The sequence below is a fragment of the Neovison vison genome, chromosome 7, assembly GCF_020171115.1.
Source record: "Neovison vison isolate M4711 chromosome 7, ASM_NN_V1, whole genome shotgun sequence".
NCBI lineage: Eukaryota > Metazoa > Chordata > Mammalia > Carnivora > Mustelidae > Neogale > Neogale vison.
The window spans coordinates 187,590,010-187,614,338 of NC_058097.1; the positions used below are offsets into that span (position 1 = coordinate 187,590,010).

The window sequence follows — 24,329 nt, forward strand, 5'->3', positions numbered from 1 at the left end:
ACAAGAGGGCCGTCTCCCCAGCAGTGACGGCCACTGCTATATAGCTCCCTCCTCTCTGGTCACCTACGGGTGGGGAGGGAGGGGTGCAGAATCATGTCTAATCTGGCCTCAGCCCCAGGCTCTGTTCCTGGCACAGCATTGGGGAGGGCCGGGGTGGACGCAGGTGGCGGCAAGAGCCTCTCAGGGGAATCAAACAGAAAATAGTCAAGGGGCAGGGGAAACAGCATCGAGCTGGTTTGCGGTGGATGGGAACTTCCCTCCTGGAGTTCCTCCCTGCTCCACCAGGAGGGGGCACTGGGAGCACCTTACTGAAAGAGGAGGTCCCAAATTTGAGCCTCTCAGAAGTGGCCAGAGGCCAAGGTTATATAATTCTGGCACTTTTGCCAATGGCTCTGCCCTCCACCCCTTCTTACCAGCTCTAGTTCCTGGAAAACAAACATGTCCCTGGGCTGAATCTCTTTGGCTACTTCGTCATTACTCTGGAGGCCAGGGGATGGACAGGATGACTTTTGAGGTTTCCCATATTCTGGGATTCTGGACTTCACCTCAGAAAGCCATGCCCGGGGCAGGGAGACAAACCAATGAAACAGAAGAAAGAGCCTAGAAATAGACTCTCAAACATACGGCCAACTGATTTTCAGCAAAGGTGACAAGACCATTCAACAGAGAAAGGGCAGTCTTTCCAACAAGGGGTGCTGGGAAAACTGGGTATATCTAAATGCAAAGAAATAAAGAGTTGGATCCTTACTCAGAATGGACCTCAACTTAAGAGGGAAAACCGTAAAGGTCTTAGAGGAAAACACAGGGGAAATTCTTCGTGACATGCGGGTTAGCGATGATTTTGTGGTTGTGACGTCGAAAGCACAGGGGAAAAAAAAGACAAAAATCGATAAACTGGATTTCATCAAAATTAAAATCTACTGTGCATCAAAAGGGCATGATCCAGAGAGGGAGAGACAACCCACAGAATGAGAGAAAATACTTGAGAATCATGTGTCTGATGGGGGATTATTATCCAGAATATATAAAGAGCTCCTACAGTTCAACAACAGACAAGCCACCCAAACTCCAAAATGGGCAACAGACTTGAGTCCACATTTCTTCAAAGCAGATCAACAGCGGACCAGACGCCAAAGGACAGCTGCTGTGTGAGCCTCCTTCCAGGAAACACCATGTCCTCACCGAATGGTTCACTTAAAATGATCAAAATGGTAAACTTTACATTTTTAACACAATAAAAAAAAAACTATCCCTAATTAAACAAGAGATTTTGAATTTTTAAAAAGGCCCTCTAAGTAGCACGAAGAGCACTCGGCTTGGGATCTTGGCCTCTCACAACGCTCAGAGGCCTCCAGGGGCTTCTCTCAGGTCCAAATCCTTCAGCAGAAAGCCAACCTCGAGTTGGGCTTTGCTACTGCCATTCCTCGGGTCCCATCTTGCCCCATCCTGCCTGTGTCCACCACAGACTCTTTCCCAAACACTGCAGGTACTTTCCCAACTCTAAGCCCTTATTCCTGCTGTTTTCTGAGTCAAGAGTGCCCTTTGCAGCTCCTTCAGTGAGAGCTTTTCTTCAGCCTCCCAAGTCCACTTCAAATGTCCGTATCCACAAAGCCCCAGTCCATTTGCACTTCCCCCTGGGGACTCTGGCTTCTGCACATCCAGCTCCCTGAGGTTAGGGATCAACTCACTCATGCCAAATGCTGCATACCTCCCTGACATGGGGCTCGACTTGTGGGGGCTGCTTTGGGGGCAGAAGAATTCTGTAGCAGCACCCAATTCATTCTACAAAGAGGGAGGAGGGAGCTCTCTGCCTCTCCCATCCCCCATGGCTTCTGGCCCACTGTAATCATGGCCACCACCCTCCCCTCTCCAAGTGCTGACTGCACTGAGAGGCTCAGGTCTAAATACTTCCTCCTGTCTGGGTTCTGAGCTCCGGACAGCATCCTTTCCAGAGCAGAGAGGCTACATCTCCTGTGTGTGTGTGTGTGTGTGTGTGTGTATGGTGGTGGGGGTCTCTGAACCCCAGGGATAGGGCTGAGTAGATGAGATACTCAGGCATGAACAGCAGCAGCTCTCAGGTGGCCCTGCCAGGAGGACAGCAGGAGAGGACAAGGGGCCCAGAATGGAGCAGGCGGGACCTAGCAAGAGGAGAGTGGGGTGGGGAGGGAGGTTACCCATCTCACTGGAGCTGGCCCTGGATGTGGCAGCTGGACCCTGGCTTGTAGCCCCTGATGTGACAGCCAAGGGGAAACAGTGGGGCAAAGGGGTGTTCCTTCAAGGGCAGAGTCCAAGAGGACTCAAGGCTCACACAAAATGGGGCTACCCAAGACCTCTCCGCTCCCACCCCCCCACGCTCCACAGGGAACCCCGTGGGGATAAATGGTTTCCCAACAGGGTGCAAGAGGTCTGCGTTCAAAGAAAGGGGAAAAGAAGAGAGATATGGCAAGATTTCCCTTTATTCGTCCCTCCCATGGCTGTCAGCTCCACTCTGCCCTGAGTAGAGTTTCTGGCATGTTCCTGGGGCCTCTGGAAACTCAAGGCGAAATCCCTCAGACCAGTTTCAGGCCCCTGTGTCATGCCTGCACCCACCCCCCTCACCATAGCTCATCAGGACACTTGAGCGGGTGAAGAAGCTGTGGCCAAGGTCACAGGGTCAAGTCTAGAACTTTGACCTGTCGGGCACCAAGCCACCCTTGACCACCCCACCCACCGCATCCCCAGATGTGGAGAAGGGAAGTGCTCTTTGGGGGCCATATTTGTAAAACCCAGTCTTCCAGGCTCAGGATTAGGGTGGCCTCAATTCTCCTTAGGCTCCTCCTACAAAAGAATGCCTTTCAGGCTCTCAGGGCCTTGGGCCATCAAGCACTTACCTTCTCCCTTCCCAGCAGTCCTACCTTGGGCAGGTACTTGAGCTGTCTGAGTCTGTTCACCTCCTTGAAGTAGGATAGCAGGAGGATTTATGTCATGGGCCGGAGACTGAGATCCAATGAAATCGCCCTTGACATCTGGTACACTGCCCGGTGTACCCACAGGGGTGGGTAAATGCGGCTGACACACAGAATCAGCAGCACAGGGGTTTGCCCTGCCAACTCAAACCCCCTTTGGCCTCACACTCCACCAGACTCACTTCATTATTGTCCCCATCCTGCAGATGGGAAAACTGAGGCAGGGAGCCAGGCCAGGCACGCCAGACTGGCCGCTTCTGCGGGTCAGACTCACCTTCCCCTTCAATACAATGAATCAGGCAGAGTGGTGGGGCCCAGAGGCCTCCTGAGGATCCCGGAGAGACCAACCACTCTCTCCTGGCGCCTGGATCCCAGGCCTGGAAAAGCACAGAGCCCCAGGGCTTCAGGAATCACCTAGCGCCATGTGGGGGTTTTACAGATGGGAGCCCACGTCGCTGGATGGTGGGGCTGCACAGCCCGCCAGGGAGATCTGTGGACACTGAGGGGCCCATACCTGGGAGAGCCTGGGAGTCTCCATCTCCTCTCTGAAACCTGATCAGAACCCCCACCTCCTTGCCATAGGTGGCCATACCCTAGTGCTCTTAAGGGTGGACGCATGAGGGGGTGGAGCTCCTAATCCTTTCCAGGCAGAGAACTTGCCCTGCAGGCACACTACCTCTCTGCACCCTTACAGCCCACCACCCTCCTCCCTCATAGGCAGGACAAGCCCAGAGGGCCTTCATTTACACATGAGAAGATTGAGTAGAGCCCTAGAGACAGGGGGCCCATTTCTGGGGCAAAGTCAAGACTTGAACCCAGATCTCTTGCTCTGCGGAGAAGGCCTGGAGGGAGAAACAGAGGACAGGATGGGAAGAAGCTGCCTTGGGCTGTTCAGGTACCAGAGAAGATCTGGCAAGCAGGTGGCAACTTCCCACTTCCCCCACCCTCTCTGAGCCCTCCCCTTACTGGGCAAGGTTAGGCTCACCTGGGAGTGGGGGGGGGGCACTTCCCAACCCCAGGACAGTCCTTCCTGCCAGGCACGCCCCACAGCCTGAGTCCCAGCTTCCCCATCCCAGTACCAGCCCCAGGGAACTGGGCTTGCCCAGTTACCTATCTTTCTCGAACTCCAGACCTGAAGGCAGGGGACATGCCCTGTGCTTCTCAGAATTCCCCACAAGGCCTGGCACGGTGACAAACAAAGTTTGGTGAGCAATGAATGAGTAGAATCAGCATCTCCATCCCTCTGTCTGTGAAACCGGGCATTTGCGCCAGCAGACATCTGGCGTCTGTCCCAACACTAGGTGGGACACCCACCCTGACACTGAGATCCATGGTGTCTGGTGGGGGAGAAGCCAGGCTCCTGGACATGACGAATGCCCGGGGCCCAACCGGTGGCCATCCCACAGAAGAGATTGGTCATGTGGCCTCAGCTAAGTCCCTCAGGCATGCATCACCGCTCAGGGAAGAAGACTTGTCCTAGGGAGCCTGGCAGAGATTAGGGGTCCCAGCCAAGACTTGTCCTAGGGAGCCTGGCAGAGATTAGGGGTCCCAATGGGACCCCTAATTGCAGGATGAGTCCCTGCAATCCCACGGGGGACCCTCCCCCCCACCCATCAACTGTTGCCTTGAATCCCGAGGATCTCTGGGTGGAGTCCGCCTTCTGTCTCAGGAGAGTGGGGCTACAAACACCTGCCCTATTTGGCTCAACCAGAGAGTGTGTGTGACTAGCTGGCGGGGTTACAGCAAAGGAAGAGAGTGGGTGAGGCCAGCAGATGTTCCCCCAACCCCTACTTTCCCCACCCCCAGCTGCGGAAGGAGGAAAAACCAGTTGTGCATTCTGCCTTCCCACTAACCTGGCTGCAGGGCTCCATGTCTCCCTGGGTCTCAGCTTACTCATCTGCTAAATGGGCTCTGCAACGTGCCTAGAGACGGCACCCACAATGGTTTCTTTTCCGCAATGAGCTCCACAGGATAGAGGGTATACTGGAGAGCTAAGGGTTGGAAGAGGCTTCTCTGTGGTGTGGGTGGGCTGCGTGGACCCAGCCAGAGCTGCTGGAAGACTCTAGGGCTCCACGTGGGGACTGCCACTCACTCAGGCAGCTTTTCTGGGCAGCTGGGACCCGTGGCTGGGAAGGCCACAGGCTGTGGAGCACGGATGCTTAGTCATGGTCTCCCCACAAATGCTCTGGCGGCAGAGGCTCTGCCTGCCGCAGGAGGCCCTGGGGGTGTCCCTAACTGGCACAGGTGCTCCCCTAACAGGTACGCAGCTCCCCTACATGGGGTACAACAGGTGCAAGTGTGTCTTTCACGTAGGAGTGCACACCCGTTAGCACCCACGGCCACACCTGGAAACACGTTAGGACAGCAGGACCCAGACCCAGTGAGCACGGGCAGGACACATGTCCACGGGGTTCATGCTGCCCATAAAAACCCCCCATATCCATGCTCCAGCAACACTCTGAATGAGACATTGGTTCTCCATTCAGCCTTCTACTGACCAGTAAATATTTGTTATGCCCATGGATCTCCATCCGGAAGGACCTAAGCTGTAGAATAGCCCGCAAGCACTCTGTTCTCCTAGAAGGAAGTCTGGTTCAGTAAGTGTGGACATAGGTACCCTGAGTAGAGACAGGGGACATGGCTACAGGGGCCAGGAACCCCAGGCCTCAGCCCTGGTCCTCTGTGGGCACCAAGACTCTCCAGAGTTGGCTCTTCTCCATGTTTAAGTCCAAGCCTGGAGTCTAGAACCTGCATTAACCCAGGCCCTCTAGGGCCACTTATCCTGGAACTGCTGCCCACGTTATCCCTGCATCCCCTTAGCTCACCTCAGGAAACCTCAAGACCCGTTTCTGCTTCTAGGGAAGACTTTTCTGTCCGCTCTATCCAATTTCTCCTGGAGAGAAGTGTGTGTAAGCCCCAGTTTGGGGGGAGGCCAGGGAAACGGGGTGAAGGCGGGTCCAGACTGGTACCGTCCTAAAAACCCCTAGAGAGCCTTTGGAAATTGTCCAAACTCCTGCATTTCACAAGTGCAGACCCAGAGGGGACGGGCCACGTTCCCAAGGCCACGTAGGGAATAGAGAACCCCGCGGTAGAGACCTGCTGTGATCCACACCGGCTTGTGGGCCCTGCCCCACATGTGCGCCACTCGGGACCTCAGTGTCCTCGCCCAAACCTCCCGCAGGCAGCCTCCCAATCTTCTCCGCCAGGGCCCTCGGAGCGCACGGAAAGCCAGCAGCTCTGCCCCAGCCTGGGTCGCCCGCAGCCCATCGGCAAGGGCCTTGGGGCAGACGCCCACGCTCTGCGGCCCCCCGTTTGGACGGAGAGTCCGCGCTAAGGCAATCTGCTTAAAGAATCCAAAGAAGGGCAGGCGTAGCTCTCGTTCTTTCTGGAACGCGCTGCAGTGCGGGCGCCCAGCAGATCCTACGGACTCAAGCACATGCAGCTCTCACTCTCGGTGGCCTGGAAAGACGGGTACTTGGCGGGTGGTGGCACCTCAGTCTCTCTCTCTCTCTCTCTCTCTCTCTCTCACACACACACACACACACACACACACACACACACACTCTGCTAGTATTTCCCAGTAAAACTCTCCTCTCCAAAAAGGCATTTCGGGTGCAGTGGAGCTCCGTGCTGACCCTTCCATCTGTCTCTGGAGCTAAAATCTGAAACCGCCCGCTGCTCAGCATCGCCACCCTAGTCCCCAGTGCTTGGCTCCCCGAACCTCCGCTCAGCCAAGCCTCAGCTCCCTTTCCACCCCTTCCTCTTCTCCTTGGTGCTGGTAGTGCCTGCTTCGTGGGAGGGGGGTAGAGTAGAGGTCTTTGGCAAGGCCTTGGAATGCCCCCGGCCCAGAGTGGAAAGGGGTGGGTGGGTGGGAGGCTCTTGGGTCCCCAGGCTTCTATCCAACCACTGAGTCGGCCGTTTTAGGGAGAACGGCTGTCAGGCAACAGAGTACTTGCTGACCCAGGCTACCTTGTCCCCCCCCCCCCGTGCCAGGTGAGGAAGGAGAATTCTTGCAAGGAGGTGGGGGTGTGGCCCACTTGCACATCTGTAGACCAGAGAAGGCCAGGGGGCCTCCAGCGGGGAGTGGGGGTGGGGGGGAGGTCCCTGGGGGCCACAAGTAACTGTGAACTTAGAGAAGCCCCAGCCTGCAGCTGGGAGGGCTTGCTGGCTGGAGAGAGGTGCGTCTTCTTTCCGCAAAACAGCATTGTTTGGAAGGAGGGCCTCTTCTCACTGGTCTAATCGGAACCCAACAAAGGCGTGTGGTGCCCAGGGTCCCTGAACAAGGGGACCGGCGGCGGCGTCCTAAACTCTGAATTCCCTGAGCAGTATCAGCATGGAGCTGTCTTGGTTTCCTAATCTGAGGACCCGCCTTGTCACTTCAGCCAAGCACGGGGAACCCCGTAGCTTCGGGAGCACATGGCCAGATGGCGTCTGGCAGGCTGCGACCAGAGGCAAAATCGGGCTCTCACTGCCCCACCCAAAACAGTGCCCGGGCCTAGGAGGGGATTGGGGGCTGGGGTGAGGTGTCCAGGGTGCGGGCTTCGGGGGCGCAGGGACCTCTCTCTAGCCTAGCACCGTGTCGCATCCCCTCTTCCCTACTCCCCTTTACTTGGGGCAAAAGGAGCACCACCAAGCCTGGCTTCCCGTCCTAGATCCCTGCCCCCAGAGCCTCCGGCATTCCGGAGGGGCAGTTTTTCCCGCTTGCTGCTTTGGGCACACCGGCTGGAGGAGAAGCTCGCACTCACACCGAGCGCGTGGGACACCAAACTCCCCGCACTCCCACTGCTGCAAAGGCCACCGTATTTCCATTTCGCATGTCAGTTTTCCACCAAAACAAAGCGGCGCAGAGCTGCAGGAAGGAGGAATGGGGCTGAGGCCCAGAGGAAGGAATATCCCCGGAAAAGTGTGCCCAGCTGTTCTCCAAAACGAAAGTCCTTAGGGACTTTGGCGAAATGTAATGCACCGTGTTTTAGCTTGTTTTCCTACCTCGGCTGCGGTTGCTTTTCGCAGCCTGAACCGCCCGGGGCTTCGGTGAGTCCGGGACGGCCAGGGGCTGCTGCCGCAAGGTTTCTGGTTTTCCAGTCCGGGTGGCGCAAATGACCGGGTGTACAAGGTCACTCTCCTCAAGAAACACCACCGTCACTCGCGGGGGTGGGGACCCCAACTCTCTGCCGTCTCTGATGTTTTCTTGAAACAACTCACCAAAAAAATACCCTCCTCCAGATTTTCAGGGACATTACGTGCCTGTATCGTGATCCCGCTGGTAGCTGTCCGAGTGTACACACACAGAACAGTTCTTCGAACTTTCCACTTAGCTGTGCACTGCGCTGTACATAAATTATAATAAAGAAAACTGTGCAAATCGATTGACTTAAAATACTAAACCTTTAATCCAGACCTCATTTTTTTTTTTAATTTAAGGTCATCCCTGTTGAGGCCAACGGCTCAAGAACGCTGAAGGCTCTAGAAATTAACAAAGCACAGCATTAAAAGCATTTTCCTGCTCTGCCCCCTCCCCCAAAATTGATCGGGGTCGGCAACGGCACGGCTCCCAGGCTGGAGTTTTCTCTCATCATCCTACAATCACCCACCGCCTCTTAACTGCTCCTTGCCAGTCCGATTCTCGCCGTCTTATTTTGGGTTTCTCTTATGCAAAACCACACTCCTGTTCTTTGATAAACTTCGAATAGGACCCGGGCAGAGTTTACACGTTTCGTGGTGTGCAAATTGTGTCGGTGCGGGGGGAAAATAAATGCCCTTAGCGTTCAAACACTGCGTCTAATTCGACAAATCAGGACCAGCCCCTCGGCGGCGCCCCAGGGGTCTCAGGCCTGGCCTACGTCTCCCGGACCTCTGAGCTGTGAGCGCTTCTTTTGGGACGGGGGAGAGGGGCGCGTGGATGGCAAGGTAGTCACCGGCTAGCAACGAAAACCTGCGTGCACCGAATCGAAAGCGAAAGAGGATGGAGCAGGGCTGCTCCCCGAAGCTTCCAGGGGCGCATGGCAGAGGCCTGGGGCAGCGGCGGCGGGGGCTCGGGTAGCCGCCCGGGGTTCGGGGGCAAGGCGCGGGAGACCTCACTCTGGAGAGAAGGAGGCTCTCTGCGCCGCGGAGAAACGTCGGCTGGCTCTCCAACCTGGCGTGTCTAGGGCCCTCGGGCCTGGGACCAGCAAAGACTTCGGAAAGCCGAAGTGCGCCCCGGAGCCCCGCGAGGCGGGGATTGCGGCACGCGCGAACCCGCGGGGGCACGTTCGTAAACTCCAGTTATTCCCGGCACCCGAAGGGGACTGCGGAGTCGGCTAGCTCTTGGCCCTTTTAATACAGAGAGGGAAACGGAGGTCTAGGAAGGGGAGGGACGCCTGCAGACTCAGAGGACTTCTCACCTCTGCTTTCCGCAGTTCCGAGAGGGAGAAGGACGACCGCGGGAACTGGAGGCGGCTTCTCCCCCGCGCGCCCTCTCGGTGTGGCCCTGGCACAGCCCCCCAGGCCGGCTCTTCCGCACCCAGGGGCGCTTGGACGCGCGGGCAGTGGCTCCTGGGGCTGAAGTCCCAGAGAAGGTCTCTGAAGGCTCGCCTCCCGTCCGGTGCAGTACTGCCGAAGGAGAACCGAGCTCCGGGCCCCGGGACCAAAAGAGCTCCGAGGGAGGTTTGCAAGGTCCAAGTTACCTGCCGTCAGCCAGCCAGCCAGCAGGAGCTTCTGGCTGAGGCCTGGTCTGCTTTGGCCTTTCCCGGAGCTCCTGGGAACATCCCATGGCTTTTTCTTTGAACCCCATTTACTACCTTTTGATTCCACACTCCCCAAGTGTGGGAGAGAACAGCTACCCGGGTGTGCCTCAGTTTCTCTGCTTGCTGGCCATCTACAGAGTCGAGTCCAGGGGCCTGCCTTCCAGCTGCCTCTATAAAGGGTACAGCCTAACCTCCTGGTGCTTTGGTTTCTCAGACTTCGTGTGCTTAATTTTTCTTTAAGGGCCAGAAATCTCCTGGCCAGGGGAGCTGGGCTACTAGGAGAATAAACAGAACTATCTGTTGTTTGCGAGCGGAGCCTCCATCTCAGGCCTCCGGGGAGTGGTGGTCCTGTGGCTGATTCTGGGCCACCTTTTGTCCCAATCTGCAGCTTATGGCTTCGCCCAGAGCAGCAGCAGTAGTAGCCTGTCCTGTCCTCAGAATTGAGTGCCCGCATGTTCCCAACTGCACACAGGCTTTTGGTGGAAAACTGGAGGAGATGAGACTTCTGCTTTCTTGGCTTGGGGTTGGGGGGCGCCTTACCACCCACTGACACAGTTATCTCTCTGAGAAAAAGGGCTTTTGAGGAGTCCCTTGCTTAACAAGCTAGGGGAAGGGCCAGGCTGCTGAGCAGGGGCCCAGCAGGGCTTTGAGAGGGTGCCCTTTCCTTTCCCCTCCCCACCACCTGAAGACATCTGCCAAAGGAGAGGCTGGAAGCTTCCTTCTCCTGGAAACGGCTGTTTGGGACCTCTTCTATAATGTCTCTTTGTCTTCAGAAGCCTCATGAGTGGATTTCTTTAAAAGGTGAAAATCCAGTATGGTGGGAGAGAAAGCCTATGAGGCCCCTGGCTTTGCACAGTGGACCTTCACCCGTCCCCCAGCCCGAGACTTGCTCTCACCTAGTAGTCCGGGTGACAGGGACCAGGAGTGGCCTGGGTGAGGCCTGGAGGAGGGAGCTCCGGCTGGCAGGGGCGTGCTGATGGGGGCTCACAACCTCTTGCTGCTGAGTGGGGAAGGAGCACCTGTGCGGAGCCATGAATGTCTGTGATCTGAGTTGAGTGCCTGATGTCATTCCAGCAGGAAGGTGGAGAGGAAAGGTGGAGGAAGTGGGGAAAGGCCACTGGCAGTTTCACAGTCTGATCTCAGTCCTGTCCTGTGGGTTTGGGAGTGTGTGACTGTGGGTGAGGCCCCATGAGTGAATGTATTTAGTGAGTGACTGCGTTGGCTCAAGAGGAAGAGGTTGTGTGTAGTCAAGTGTATGATTGTGCAAATGTTTGTGTCAATGGCCACCTAATGAACCTGCTCTGAGCCTCTGGGAGCAAGCTGCAATATAGGAAATTGTCTGCCACGGGCCGTGTTCCTAAGGAAATTCTAGCCGTGGAGGCCTCCACCATGTCCCTTATCTGTCCCCAGTCCTGGTGTCTCTTCCTCCAGCTTGGACCAGTGAAGCCAAAGCCATTGCTGTGTCAGGACCAGCTCATCTCCAAGGCCCCTCAGAAGGCCAAGGCCTCAGGGAGTGTGTGTATCCAGGGCTCCTAGCCCAGAGAAGATTTTTCCCTCCCCTCTGGGTTGCTCTCGATGCCAGCTTGGGGCTTGTCAATCCCGATTCAGTGGGCAAGGAGGCCTAGGCTCTTGAGCCGCTCTGGCCTCAGGCTGCCCTTTCTTCCATCACGGTTGCTAAGCTCTGGGGGCCCAGGCCTGCCTCCTGCCTGGGAGCTCAAGGGGGCTTGGAGGTCATTTAGGCCTAAGGTTCCCTGTGGGCCCAAATCAGGACACAGAAGCTTCCCTCTTCCCACAGCATTGCGCTGCCCAGAACTCGGCAGCTCCCTGCCTTCTTTCGGGTTGGTCCTAAACCATTGTTCCGAGGCCAGCCGCCTCCCAGGTCCGCCGGAGGAGACCCTCCCGGAACGCCAGCAGGCCTGCCTCTCTCCCCGTGGAAGCCAGGCTTGTGGGGTGTGTGTGTCGGGGGCGGGGGGGGGGGCGAACTCGGGTCTTTGATGGCTCCAGGCGTCTGCGGCCCCGCACCCATGGGGCGTCCCTGATCCACGGCATTCCGGGCGCGCTCAGCCGACTGCGCTCCGGGCTCCCGGCGGGCTCGGCACCTGCGACGCTTCCCACCTGCAGTGTCGCCCGGGGAGACTCCAGGCCTGCGGGGAACGAGGCCACGGCAGCCCCGGAGCCCCGGAGCCCCGGAGCCCCAGCGCCAGAGCGCCGCGCCAACGCCGCTGCCGGCCCGGGCGAAGCATCCGCTTCGGAGGCGGCCCCGCGAGCCGCGCAAAGCGAGCGGTCTGGGGAACCGGCGAGGACCGGGACAAACAAACTCCGGCTCGGGTTTAACAGCCCAAACCGCTCCGAGCCCTCGGCGTGGGGAGATGGAGGTGGCAGGACGGATCCCACGATGCCCTCGAAACAGCCGGTTCCCGTCTTCCGTCCCCGAATCCCCCGCCGCTCGGCTCCGCGCCTCCCCGGCCCGGCCCGGCCTCCCGTCAGCCCAGCGGGTTTCCAGGGCTCCAAAGCCCCGGCCCCGAGCGCCCCGCACGTGCACTCACCGTAGCAGGGGACTTGCAAGGCCGCGTTGTGGCCGCCGCTGCCTTCCTGGAGTTTGAGGCTGCCGTCCGGGGGAGTTTTGCAAGCGCCGCGCTGCAAGTAGAGATGCGGTTGCTGCGCGGGCGGCTGCGGCTGCGGCGGCTGCTGCGGCGGCTGCTGCGGGGCGGGCGGCTGGGGCTGCGGCTGCGGCTGGAACTTGTTAAAGGAGCCCCGCGCTCCGGCGCCGCTCTCCAGGGGTGCCGCCAGGTCCTGCTGCCCCGCGCCGTAGCGGGCCCGGCTCTTGGCGTCTCCGAATCCCTGCCCTTTGGCGGCGGCCGAGAGGAAAGTTGTGCCGAACTTATCGCCGCCGGGGTATGCCCTAAAAGGCGATGAGCCCTCCCGGCTCTGCGACACCGGGCTGTAGTAGGCGTCCATGGCAGCAGCCGGCGACTCGCAGTAAGAGACACAAGTCTCAGCATTCATGCCTGGGCTGCGCGGGCGACGGGCGGGGGCGCGAGCGAGAGCGCGAGGACGCCACCGCGCGCCTTGGCCGGGAGTTTGGGGAGGCGAAGAGGCGGTGGCCTTGCGCTCCTCGCCGGCCTGCTCGCTCTCCCTCCTCCCTGCACGTCTCTCTCGCGCGCGCTTCTCGTCTCTCTCTCTCTCTCGCTCTCTCTCTCTCTCGCTTTCTGTCTCTGTCTCTGTCTCCTCCCTCCTCCTCCTCTCTCTTCCTTCTCCCTCCCCACAGCTGGCCCAGGAAAAGAACGGAGGGCTGTAAAAAGATTCAGATGTTTCGGGAAGTTGACCAGCTCTCCCAAACTCTCTTAAGATTTTCAAGTGCGGGTTAGAAGAGAGGGAGAGTGAATTTTTTCCCCCCTGAACTCTCTCCTTCCTTCTCTCCTTCTTCCCACCCCTCCTCCCTACTCTCCTAACACGCCCTGCTCCTCCCTCCCTCTCTCGTACAGAGATGCTACAAACGCGCTCGCTGGGGATTAAACCCGGAGGCGCCCGAGGGCCTTTCCGATTCTTGGCCGGGTGGGAGAGGTGACCCGATCCTAGGACTGCGGAGACTAGGCTGAGAATTGGCAGGTCCCAGCTTTGGCCTAGGGGAGGGGGGAGGGAAAACTCTAGCGACAGATTAAAAGAAGGAAAAAAAAAAAAAGAGGGAGAGAGAAGAAAAGAGAAAAGAAACAAAACAAAACAAAACAAAAAACACCTAACAGGTTTTCACTTTCAGAGTCAGAAGGGTCGCTAGCCTCCCCATGCGGCAGAGTCCTTGGGACACTGACCTTTAAATTTGTCCGCACAGCTTTGGGCCTTCCCATGGGTGCCTTTTTCTCTGCTTCGAACCCCTCTTCCCCATTCTCCGTCCCTCTACAAAATTAGCACACACCTCCTGGCTGCTGGTAGTCCAGTGCTGGGCAACTCTCCTGTCCAATTAACTATTTCCCTCCCCTACATGGGCGCTGGGGCAGGGTGTGGAGGGGACTGTATGCTGTCAAACACTGGAGACACCCTTGATGGGCCAGGTTACAGAAGCCTTAGAGCTTGGTCTCCTCCATCCCGTCCTGGGACAGAGCTGTGTCCTCCTCCCCTTTGCACCCAGCCCAGGGGATTTTTGGTCCTGGAGTTTCGAGCCAGGAGTTTGGAGACCGTCCCATCGTCGTTGCTCTGTCACCTGCTCATGGCTTGGGCTAAAGGTGAGGCAGCCTCCTCTCTCTCTAGATTCACTATCTCCATCTGTAAAAACCCATGGCTTGGAGCCCGTGGGTTGTGGTATCCCTAGACAGCGCGTGCCTTGGGGCGCTGGGACCAACCAGAGCAAGAGAGAATTTTAGGGTGCGTCTAGCATTTTCCCCCCTGGGTTGGTCATCAATTGCGCTGTCTCACAACAACTGTTGACGAGTGGAGGTTCTCAATTTTAGATGAACAAGCTCAGAGAGGTGCGGTCACCTGGCGTGGGCCCGCCTTGGAACCGGTGCTGGGGCTAGTCCCTCCACGGTTCTGGGATGGCATTGGGGACAGCGAAAACGCAAAGAACAGAGCAGAGGAAACGGATCTCCCACTGGGGAATGACTCAGTTCGAAGGAGACCACTTCGAGCAGCTTTTGATAAACTGCAGGGAAAGTCCGTGGGTTGAGGACTTTCCTCAAAGGAGGGGGGGATGGGGTGAGAGGTGAAGGGGCAAACTTAAAGAAGAGAGCTCCTGAGCGCCATGAACCCAGGGATGTGGGTCAGAAATCAATCTTCTGCACCTAAGGTCTCCTAAAGAAAAAGTACCTGGGGGGTTGTTCTTCTACCCCCAACCTCAACGGGACTAATCCTCACCCCTACCCCACTCCCTTGGTATCGCTGTTCTTTGCTCTGCTGCCGACTGCTGGATCCCACATCTGGTTTCCATCCCGGCTTACCTTGAAGTGCTCGTTAATAAAGATATTCCGAAAACCTAGGCTGGGGTGCACAGGTCTGAACCCCTCCCCCGCGGCCCATGGGATCCAAGCTCTCTGGCCCGCAGACCCAAGCCATGCAGATATAAGTCATCTTCTATTTTTTGAGGACCTATTGTGACAGAAGCCGTCCACAGTACCTTCCCCTTACTACCTCCCAGCAATGTGACATCACTCACCTTGTCCTACCAGTTTGCAGATGGCTAGACTGAAACTCCAAGAAACCATCGCATTTCCCAACCTCAGATAGTAAAAAGAGGAAGAGCCTCCCAACATCCCAAATACTCCAGTCCAGCCGACTTCTTTCAGTTCTCAGAGCCTGCCAAGTTCTGCCTGTGCACCGTAGTCTAGTAGCCTAACGGTTTCCTCTATCTGGAATTCTCCAATCTCATTCTTGCGCTTTTATCTTGTTAACGATTTGGGGTCCAGCTAGGGGCTCTTCCTCCAGAAAGCCTTCCCATATCTCCCAGTGAGATCTACAGCTCCCTTTGGCTGAGTCTCTATCTCGGACACTGTTTTTGTCTTGGTTGCTCAGGTCAGTGTGAATCCTGACCTTGCTAGTCAGAGGTTCCTAGAGGACAGTGTCTGCCATGCTTGGTTCCCCAGAAATATTTGTGAAATAAAATATTAAAGCCGGAGCTGTTGGACCCAGGTTTCTATCCACTGTCCCTTGCTGTTCTAGTCCAGGGGTCTTTGGTTTCCTTTATCCTTCCCCCTCTTCAGAAAATAAGTAACAAAATTAAGAGTCTGCGACCTCTCAGGGACTGCCAAGAATGGAGAGTTCTCTCAGAACGGGGGCCAGGCCTGTATTGTTCACTCTAGGACTTGACACATGATAGGTCCTCATGAAATGTGTGTTGAATGAATGAAAGAAAACGGCATGTGGTTCAGAGGCTTAGGGATGAACTTGGCTGAGGAGTGCCAAGCGGGCTCTCTGTTCCATGCACACAGGAGCTGCCCACAAACACCCCTGTGGTGGTAGCGAACCCTCTGCTTCTCCCCCACCCCTCCAGTTCCAGGTCTGGGCATGAGGGGGAGACCAGGAGCATCCAAATGCATGGGTGCAAGACAGGTGTAGTTGTAAGTACGCAATATTCCCCAGAAACCTCTCTTTAAGTCCTGCCACACACTGCCTACCTGCTCTCACTTTCATTACCTGTTTCATTAGTGCCACATTATTCAGCCTTTCCCTAGCTATCTGGGGGAATTTCAAAGCCAAGTGGGCACAGCCTTTGATGCCTTAGGCTGGAGCCCCTCTGATGCACTGAGGTCCTGAATCCTTGGAACCATCCTGAGAGCCAGAATTCTCCCTTTCTATGCTGTATCTTATGGGTGGACTCAGAAACAGTGAGCACTTGCCTGCGGGTGAGGAAGCACGAGCCTGTGTGTGGGTTTGCCTGTGACCCCGGTGAGAACATGGTAGGTGTCATGTTTGCCTCATGAAAACCATCAATGAGCCCCTCTCGCAAGTGCCTTCCCCAAAAATGCATCTTTCAGGAGAGAACACTCATAAGTGTAGCTGGTTATTTCTGTTTGTGTGTGTCCAATCATTTGTTCATCCAGCAGCCCATCCATCCATCCATCCCTGCATCCCTGCATCCCTCCATCCCTCCATCACTAAGCCGAGCCACTCCCACACACTTCCCCGCACTTCCCTGGCGTAGGTAGGTTACCAGCCCTCTGGCAACTCCAAGGGCACTGAAGCGAGGTTTTGGCCCCAGCCTCTGCTTTCCAATCTCTGTACTTCCTCTTCCTTCACTAAGTACCAGGAACAGTGGGGGTTAGCACGGTCCCCCTGATTTTAGGTCCTGAACCCCAGAACCCCCTGTCAAGCACAGCACTGTTGTCCCCCTTTTTCTTCCATTCACAATTCATCCTCTGAGGGCTGGAAGCATCTTTCCCCTTTAAGGGCTCCCCACACAGCTGGGGAAAGGGAAGTGCCAATGAAAAGTCTTTCTTTGTCAAGGCCAAGTGCCCAGTGTCACCTCCTATTGGAGACCTTCCTTCACTACTGTAGGTACTGCTTGGTCCTATCTGTCTGTTTATTTTTTTTTCCTGTAGTATCTAGGCTGATCCGACATTATTTTCACGTTTGTTGATCTACTTGGTTTGGTTTATTGTCTGTTTTCTATTAGAATGTGAGTTCATGGCTACTGTCCCCCCCCCAGCAGGAAGTACAGTGCCTGGCACAGGTTGCTTGCTGCTCAGTGATATCTGTTGAATGAATGCCTGAAGGAGTGGATAAACGAAGGAAGGAATGAAGAGCAGAGGGGCATGCTCCAGCACTGGGGGGGCGGGGTGAGGAGTCACTGCCCAGTCCCTGTAGATCGGAGCTGGAACTCTGGAGATCGGGCATGCAGGACTGAGCTGGGTAGAAGGTCCCTGATTGGGGAAAGGCACAGCAGACACACTTTTCTTTCTAAAGAGAGGACAGATCAGGAGCCATACCTTTTGGTCTGAACTCTCCGCATTGCATTCCTGCCCCTACTGGAGGAACAGTGGAGCTCAGGGCTTGGGTGCCCTAGCCCCAGGGGTGGGGGTGACTGGGTGGGGTGGGGTGGGGTGGGGAGCAGATTGGTTTATCTTCTACAGGACTTCTCTGGACTGCCCCAAGCCTCAACTTGCAGTGTGAGTAAAACGGGGATTTTACCCCCCTCAGCAGGAGTGTGGATTACTTGTCTCGGTTTTGCCCCTCTGTAAAGGGCAGGAGGCAACAAAGACTTCTCAGAAGTTTGGGGCTGATGAAGGGCCATTTTGGACACCTGCAAAATGGGCAGGAAGAGTCGGGATATAAACTGGGGAGGGCAGAAATCTTACACATTTTGCATAGCCGCCCTCCCCCCCCCCCCCCCCCCCCGCCCTGCAGAGCCCTGTGCACAAGTCTCACACTCTGGAAATAACATACTAGCAACAATGTATTGGCCAATTGTTACAAGTAAGTTCCTGCACACTGAGATCTTTGCAGTCCTCACAATAGCCCCATGGTGGTACTATTATTCTTATTTTTACACTGATTAAAACATCCAAGCCCAGAGAAGTGAAGCAATTGCTTAGCGCCACGAGAAAAGCAGAGGACTTGGGATTCTGACTCAGGAGATCTAACCTTCATACCTTGCCCCTGATCACTTTGCATTGTCAGAGATCTCTGTAAGCATGTCTGGTTCTCAGAGATCTCCGGGGACCTGTGGGTCGAACGGTTCCCTGTTCCCCTGGTCTGCAGGGCGCTCAGACATGCTTTCACTTCTCCAGTGCTGAGGGTGCGTGATAACAGTGAGCGGGGCCAGGGACTTGGAGGGATGGCCAGCCCTGGCCACGGGCGGGGACCCACCGGAATCCTGCCTCCCAGACCCCGCCCCCATCTTCGCAATGCGGACACTGCAGGCACCTGTGGCTCAGCTCCCCCACTGGCGCTGTCCTCTGGCCGGCCTCCCCCCCTGTCAGAAGGAGGCCGGGAGGGTGGCCTTGCCCCACCTGAGGTTCTCCAGGCACTACGAGGCCACGGTGGAGGGGGGGGTGCAGGTTCATGCCCAAGTGCGCCCAGCTGCCCTGCAGAAGGAGTGGGGTCGCCTAGGAGCTTTGAGCTCGAGGGAGGACCTAGTCTTAGGGGCGCGGGACCAGGTCCCAGCCTGTCCTTCCTCCTTGCCAGGCCCTATACCCCGAGTTTCAGTGCTTCGCCTTTTCCTATGCACCAGCGCCCACATCGATCCCGATCCGATCCCCGGGGTGAACGGAACGGTGAATGCTCAGGAATTGGGCGCTGGGAGAGCCCTTCCAGAGCAACTACCTCCCCCGCCTCCTGCACTATGTTTAATAAGGTCAGAGAGCAAGGGTGACGGAAGGAAGCCCGCATTCAGAGGCATATCTTCCAGCATTAATCTGCGAATGGCGAGGGGCCCAGTAAGCGGTAAGCGAGGCGTTCTAGAGTCCTCCACGACGCTCACACACAGTTCTGTCTTGGGTGTCAAAGTAGTACAAAGCAGGAGGGTTAGAGGTTTTTACAAAGGACCTACCCCACCGCCCGCACCGCACCCACGGGGATGTACACATTTGCCCACCCAGATGCGCTCACGGAGCACCCCCCCCCCCGCCCCGCACCTCCACTTCTCTGCGCAGGGCTGGGGTTCCCATCTGAAGGCTCAGTCCCAGCGATGTAGCCCGCCTCCCTGCCCTCCCCCAGCAAGCATGCCTGGAGAGAGCTCCCAGGGCCAGAGCTGGCCGAACTGGGGTCTGGCAGGCCAGGGAAAACATGGTACCAAAGTTCCGGAGAGGGGGATCTGCACTCTTTAGGGAGGTGGGCGACCTCCTTCATCCTCACTCCATCCGGAGGGGACCTTGTTAGAACCGGAAGGCTCCTTTGGGGTCCCCGCGGGAACACCCCTGGAATATGGGTCACAGCCCAAGAGGACATGGATATTTTAAATCTACAAATACTTCTCAAATGTCATTAGCCAACCCCCCAGCCAGGTGTTTGGAAGGCAGCTCTTAAAGTATCAAAATGTGGCTGGAAAAGACTGGCTGTGGGAAGATGAAGCCCAAACACGCCCCCTCCCCTCACAGGGGACAGAAAGGAGGCTTCCGTGTCTTGATGGGCTTGCCCTTGACGAGCGTGCCGGAGGAGAGGATCTGCCCTCCTCAGCCTGAGCTCCAGCGAAGCACTAGGAACATTGCACCCATTTCTCTGATGGGAGGATGGAGGTTTCAGCAATGGAGGGAAAGACGTGTTGATGGCCAGAAGGACCTGAGGCCACCCTTACACTGTCTGTCAATGTGTTCCTGTCTCTGGGGAGAGGGTTCAAAACTTTCAGCAGAGTCTCGAGGAGTCCCTAATCCCAGAAAGGTTAAACTCCACTAGTCTGGGCAGAGCTGGCCCCTTGGGACAAAATCCTCTCTGTCTCTCTGACCTGCATTTCACCCCTTCCTCCCTAAGCACCTTTCACTCTGCAATGCAGAGGCCCACATGCCCCTCCAGGGACCACTCTCCAACTCCCATCCAATCTAGTGAGGGTCCTCTTCCCCTCCCATCATCCAGATGACCAAGCTGGAACCAAGAGAGGCAAAGGGGCAGGCTTTTATGGGGGCAGGAAAGGGCTGATTCTCCTCCTTTAGGGATCCTTGAGTGTAGCTCTGGGCCACCCCCATTTCCCCCTCAGCTCCCCACCATCCCCAAAACCCACTGGCACAGCCACACTCCCTCATGACCAGGCCTCACTCTGCTCCCATCATGGGGTGGGGGGACACAGCCCCTCACTCTTTTTCTTTGCCTGCCCCAACTTCCAGGGCCCTGGCCTCCAGAGTTCTCCTCTAGGATTTCATTTGTCCACTTGCCCCCACCCCAGCCCCAAGAGTTTGTGGACAGCCCTTGGCAACTGCGTTGACTCCAATTCCAACACTTCGCATTTCTCCCAGTATTATCCTCATGGATGGTGGGAGAGGGCTTCTGGATTCTCTCTGGGACAGAACTGGGCTGCAGAGTCTGCCTGTGGCAATGGGGGATCTCTGGCGCTGGAAAAGGGGGCGGGGAGGGAAAGGGAGAAGGCAGCAAGGTGCCCTGGCAGCAATTCCATTAGTGGTCCAGAACCCAGCTTTATTTATTTATTTTTTTAAGATTTTATTCATTTATTTGACAGACACAGTGAGAGAGGGAACACAAGCAGGGGGAGTAGGAGAGGGAGAGACGGGCTCTCCACTGAGCAGGGAGCCTGATGTGGGGCTCAAACCCAGGACTCTGGGATCAGGACCTGAGCTAAAGACAGATGCTTAACGACTGAGCCACCCAGGGATCCAGTAAGAACCCCGCTTTAGATTCAAGTTTGAATCCCAGTTCTGCCCCTTTTTGGCTGTGTAATGTCGGCTAAGCGACTGCCTTCGTGGGAAGTCTCTGCTTCCTCCTCTGTAAGACGGGGATGTGGACAGTACCCACTTCCCGGGAGAGCTGTAAGGATGTGGACAGTACCCACTTCCCGGGAGAGCTGTAAGGAGTAAATGAGATCACTCTCAGTTAAGGTATTTTCTAGTAATGGCGGCAGTAACTGCCTCCTTTCCATACTGGAGACTCTGCTATTTTAAGATCATAGCCCAGCCTTACAGAACCAGGAATGGCCATGTGGAGTTTCTGTCCCTCCACTTTTGGGGAAATGGGTCATATTCGTTCTCTATAATCAGCCAGGGTCTTCTCAAAGCACCAGGAAGGAAAAGGCCAAAGGAACTCAAAGCTTCCACAGTCCTTCCTGGAGTGGGTGCCAGCGGTTGGTGTGTGTGTGTGTGTGTATGTGTGTGTGTGTGTGTGTTGGGGAGGAGAGGTTTTAGGGGAACAGGGTGGCTGCTGCCCTCCGGGTCCCAGCCTCACTCCTCCTGGCACTTCAAGCAGCAGCTCCTTCCATCCCTTGGGTCTCACTGTAAGCCCTCCCCCCCCCCCAAACGGAATCCCAGAAAGGTTACGCCCCTTGCCCAAAGTCACATTGCCGGAAAGAGGTCAGGCTGACTCTCCAGCTCTGCTTTGGGCTCCCAGCCCCATAGCTTTGTCGGGGCAGTCACGGCAGGACCACCACCACTTCACCTTAGCGGTGTGTGTGTGTGTGTGTGTGTGTGTGTGTGTGTGTGTGATGGGGGGTGGTCAGTCCTGGTGTTTGCATCCCTCGCCAGAACCCCATCCCTGACTGCCAGCCCCTGGCAGCCTGCCTCCGGGGGAGGGATCCTGGCCCTCGCACCTGTCATAAGAGGCATCCAGAGCGCACATTCTGATCCGCCTAATCCCGAGGCTTGTGATTGGCAGGGAGGAGGGGGAGGAAGGGTTAGGGGGAGGGGAGGGCCGTGGAGAATGCCGGAGAGAAGTACTCGAGCAACCCCTGAAACCAGAGAAAGAAGGGGAGACAGCTACAGTTTGGCACACTGCCTGGCACATAGTAGGTGCTTAGTAAGTGGTTATTCTATTTCTCATGCCTCTTGCTCTCACCAGCTGCCTCCCAACTTCCCTACCCCCTCCATCCCGCGGCTTGTATCTTGTATGGGAGGACACCCACCTGACCTGGGCCCTCTCTGTCTCACCCTGCCTGCAGTCCTTCCCTCCTGGGGACCTGTGAGCGCACAGCTGGCCTCGATGCCCACACCCCCCCCCCCGCATGTCCCAGCCGGCCCAGAGCACTCAGCTGCAGGCAAACTGGGGATACTTCTCCAGTCGACCTCTCCTCCCCGGTTTAGGGGTGGCGGGGGTTGGGGAGAGGAGGAATCAGGGGCCTTGACCGGCTGAGCTAAAGGCCTTAGGGGGAACCTACGGCTCCAGGTCGCCCCGGACTTGGAAAACCGAAAAGGCAGCGACAGGGTAAAAGACAACAAATCAAGAGCCTCGCGCTGGGTTCGTGCAGCCAGCAGCGGACAGGGGCGAGGCCCCGAGGGGGTGGCACTTTCCCTGAGGGTCTTGGGTGCGGGTTCAGACCCTACGCGCCTCTGCGGATCCCCGCAACGCAGTGTGCCTGGGTCCTCGCCCCCGGGCTGGAGCCTGAAGGAGGCAGAACCGGGCGGCGAAGAGGAGCCACCCGCGCGAGACACGTAGGGAACCGCAAGCCCCGCAGAGCTTGCGGCGGATCAGACTCTGGCCCCCTTGGCCTTCGCTGAGTCTGCGCAGCGATGCGCTGTGGGGCCTTGGACGCAGAGCTTCGAGCTTCCTCTCTCCGCTGGTTTTCCCGCAGCTGCTCTGCCATCCTCAGGGGCGCCGAAACTCCTAGCTACTTTCTCTAACTTGAATTCGTTTCCAGGTTGGAGTTGAGTTGCAAACGCGCGGGCTCTGGAGCCAGGCAAAACTGGTTGCTAACCCCCGATGGGCTTGCAGATGCGATCTCGGACTGCTCACTTCTCTACCTCGTGCCTCAGTGTCCCCAGCTGTGAAGTGTGGTGGGTATTGCTGTTTCCTAGGGAAGGGATCACATGGCTGGGCGCTCACTCCACTTCAGTTCTTATCCATATTTGGGACAGTTGCAGGATTTGCCCGACTTGGAGGAACGCACAGTTCTTTCATTCACCATGACCTAGTGTGCAGTCAAGTTCAGATCACCTGGTTGCCGTGTTCCCGGGGTTCTTCATCCTCTCCCGGTCCTGGGGCCACACGACTCTCCCTTCAGTAGCTCTTCTGGTCCCCAAGCGTCCCAGCCAAGTCCTTTCAGGATTTGTCTCCTTTAAAATTATTCACAGGACTCACCTTTTCCCTTGACAAGCCAACTGAATGGTTTCTTTTTCTGGGGGCTAAAGGTGGGGAACAAGGTGGGCTTTGCTAATTATTGCACCTGGAGTAGAAGTTGATGCCTACTTTCCTCTTTTTTACTTTACTTTTTTTTTTTTAAATTTTTATTTATTTATTTGACAAATCACAAGTAGGCAGAGAGGCAGGGAGAGAGAGAGAGGAGGAAACAGGCTCCCTGTTGAGCAGAGAGCCCCGATGGGGGCCGGATCCCAGGATCCTGAGATTATGACTAGAGCTGAAGGCAGAGGTTTAACCCACTGGGCCACCCAGGCACCCCTCCTCTCTTTTTCTTAAAGGTGAAATTTATATAACATAAAATTAGCCATTTTATTTAATTTTTTTACATTAGCCATTTTAAAGTGAACTACAGTGTGCATTCCAAATCTTGTACAACACTGCCTCTGTCTAGTTCCAGAATGTTTTTGTCACTGTGAGAGGACCTATTTTCCTTTTTCAGCTCTGTCCCCAGAATGGAGCTGGGAGTAGGCAGACAAGCTAGATGCGGGCACTCAGTACCTTCACAACTTCCTTTTCAAGGCCTTTCAAAGGAATTCAGCTTCTCAAATGATTTGCCAGGTTGATCTCAGAGAGCCCAGGAGAGGTGGGGATAGGGCGCTTTCTCAGAACCCAGGGAACCACTGGGGAAGCAGGCCTAGGTAGCAGTTGTTTGATGTCCTGCTCTTCCAGATTTTAAGTACCATCCTCACTCCACAGGGGTGAGGGCACTGCATGTATAATTTCTACAAGCATTTCACAATCAGTGAAATTTTGGGGGAGCCACTTTGGTAATCAGATGAAAGCAAAGGACACTCATTCTAGAGAGATGTGGATAGAGGTTGCACTGGTTTTCTAGGGCTGTCTTAACAAATGACCATAGACTCAGTGCCTTGTAAGAGCAGAAATTTATTCTGTCACAGCTCTGGAAGCCAGACGTCTGAAATCAATGAATTACGAGAGCCATGTTCTGGGAAGGACCCTTCTTTGACTCTTCCAGCTCCAGGTGGCTCCAGGATCCCTGTGGCTTTGTGACTCCCATCTCTGCCTCTGTCTTCAAATAGCCTTCTTCTCTGTCTCATAAGGACACTTCTCATTGGATTAAGGGTCCACTTGGAGAATCCAGGATTATCTCAAACACCTCCACTATGGTCACACTCACAGCTACCAGGAGTTAGGACCTGGAGATATCTTCTGGAGGCTTCCATTTCACCCAGTACAGGTAACTACACCCAAATGCAACTTCAGGGGCTCCCAGACTAGGAGTCTCCGGTTTCAAGTCACAAAGGAATCCTCGGATGTCCCTGTTAGAAAGGTAAAGGGAAAAGATACCACGCCTGGGTCCACAGTTTTCCTTATGAAAGGGAGGACCCATATATGGTTAAAAGGAGAAAATGGACCCGCCATTCTTCCCCCTTGATATCATCTACCCTTTTGAGGGAGAACATTCCAGAACAGAAGGCTTGAG

General features: G+C 56.1%; 1 protein-coding gene across 1 annotated transcript in view; it reads right to left on the bottom strand.

The window, feature by feature from the left end:
* Positions 1-12,673, bottom strand: part of ALX4 (ALX homeobox 4) — a 39,871-nt gene extending 27,198 nt beyond the window's left edge. The window contains exon 1 of the mRNA XM_044260946.1: positions 12,214-12,673. Within this exon, the coding sequence (XP_044116881.1) occupies positions 12,214-12,673 (460 nt within the window). The remainder of the gene's footprint in view (positions 1-12,213) is intronic.
* Between the last annotated feature and the right edge of the window lie 11,656 nt (positions 12,674-24,329).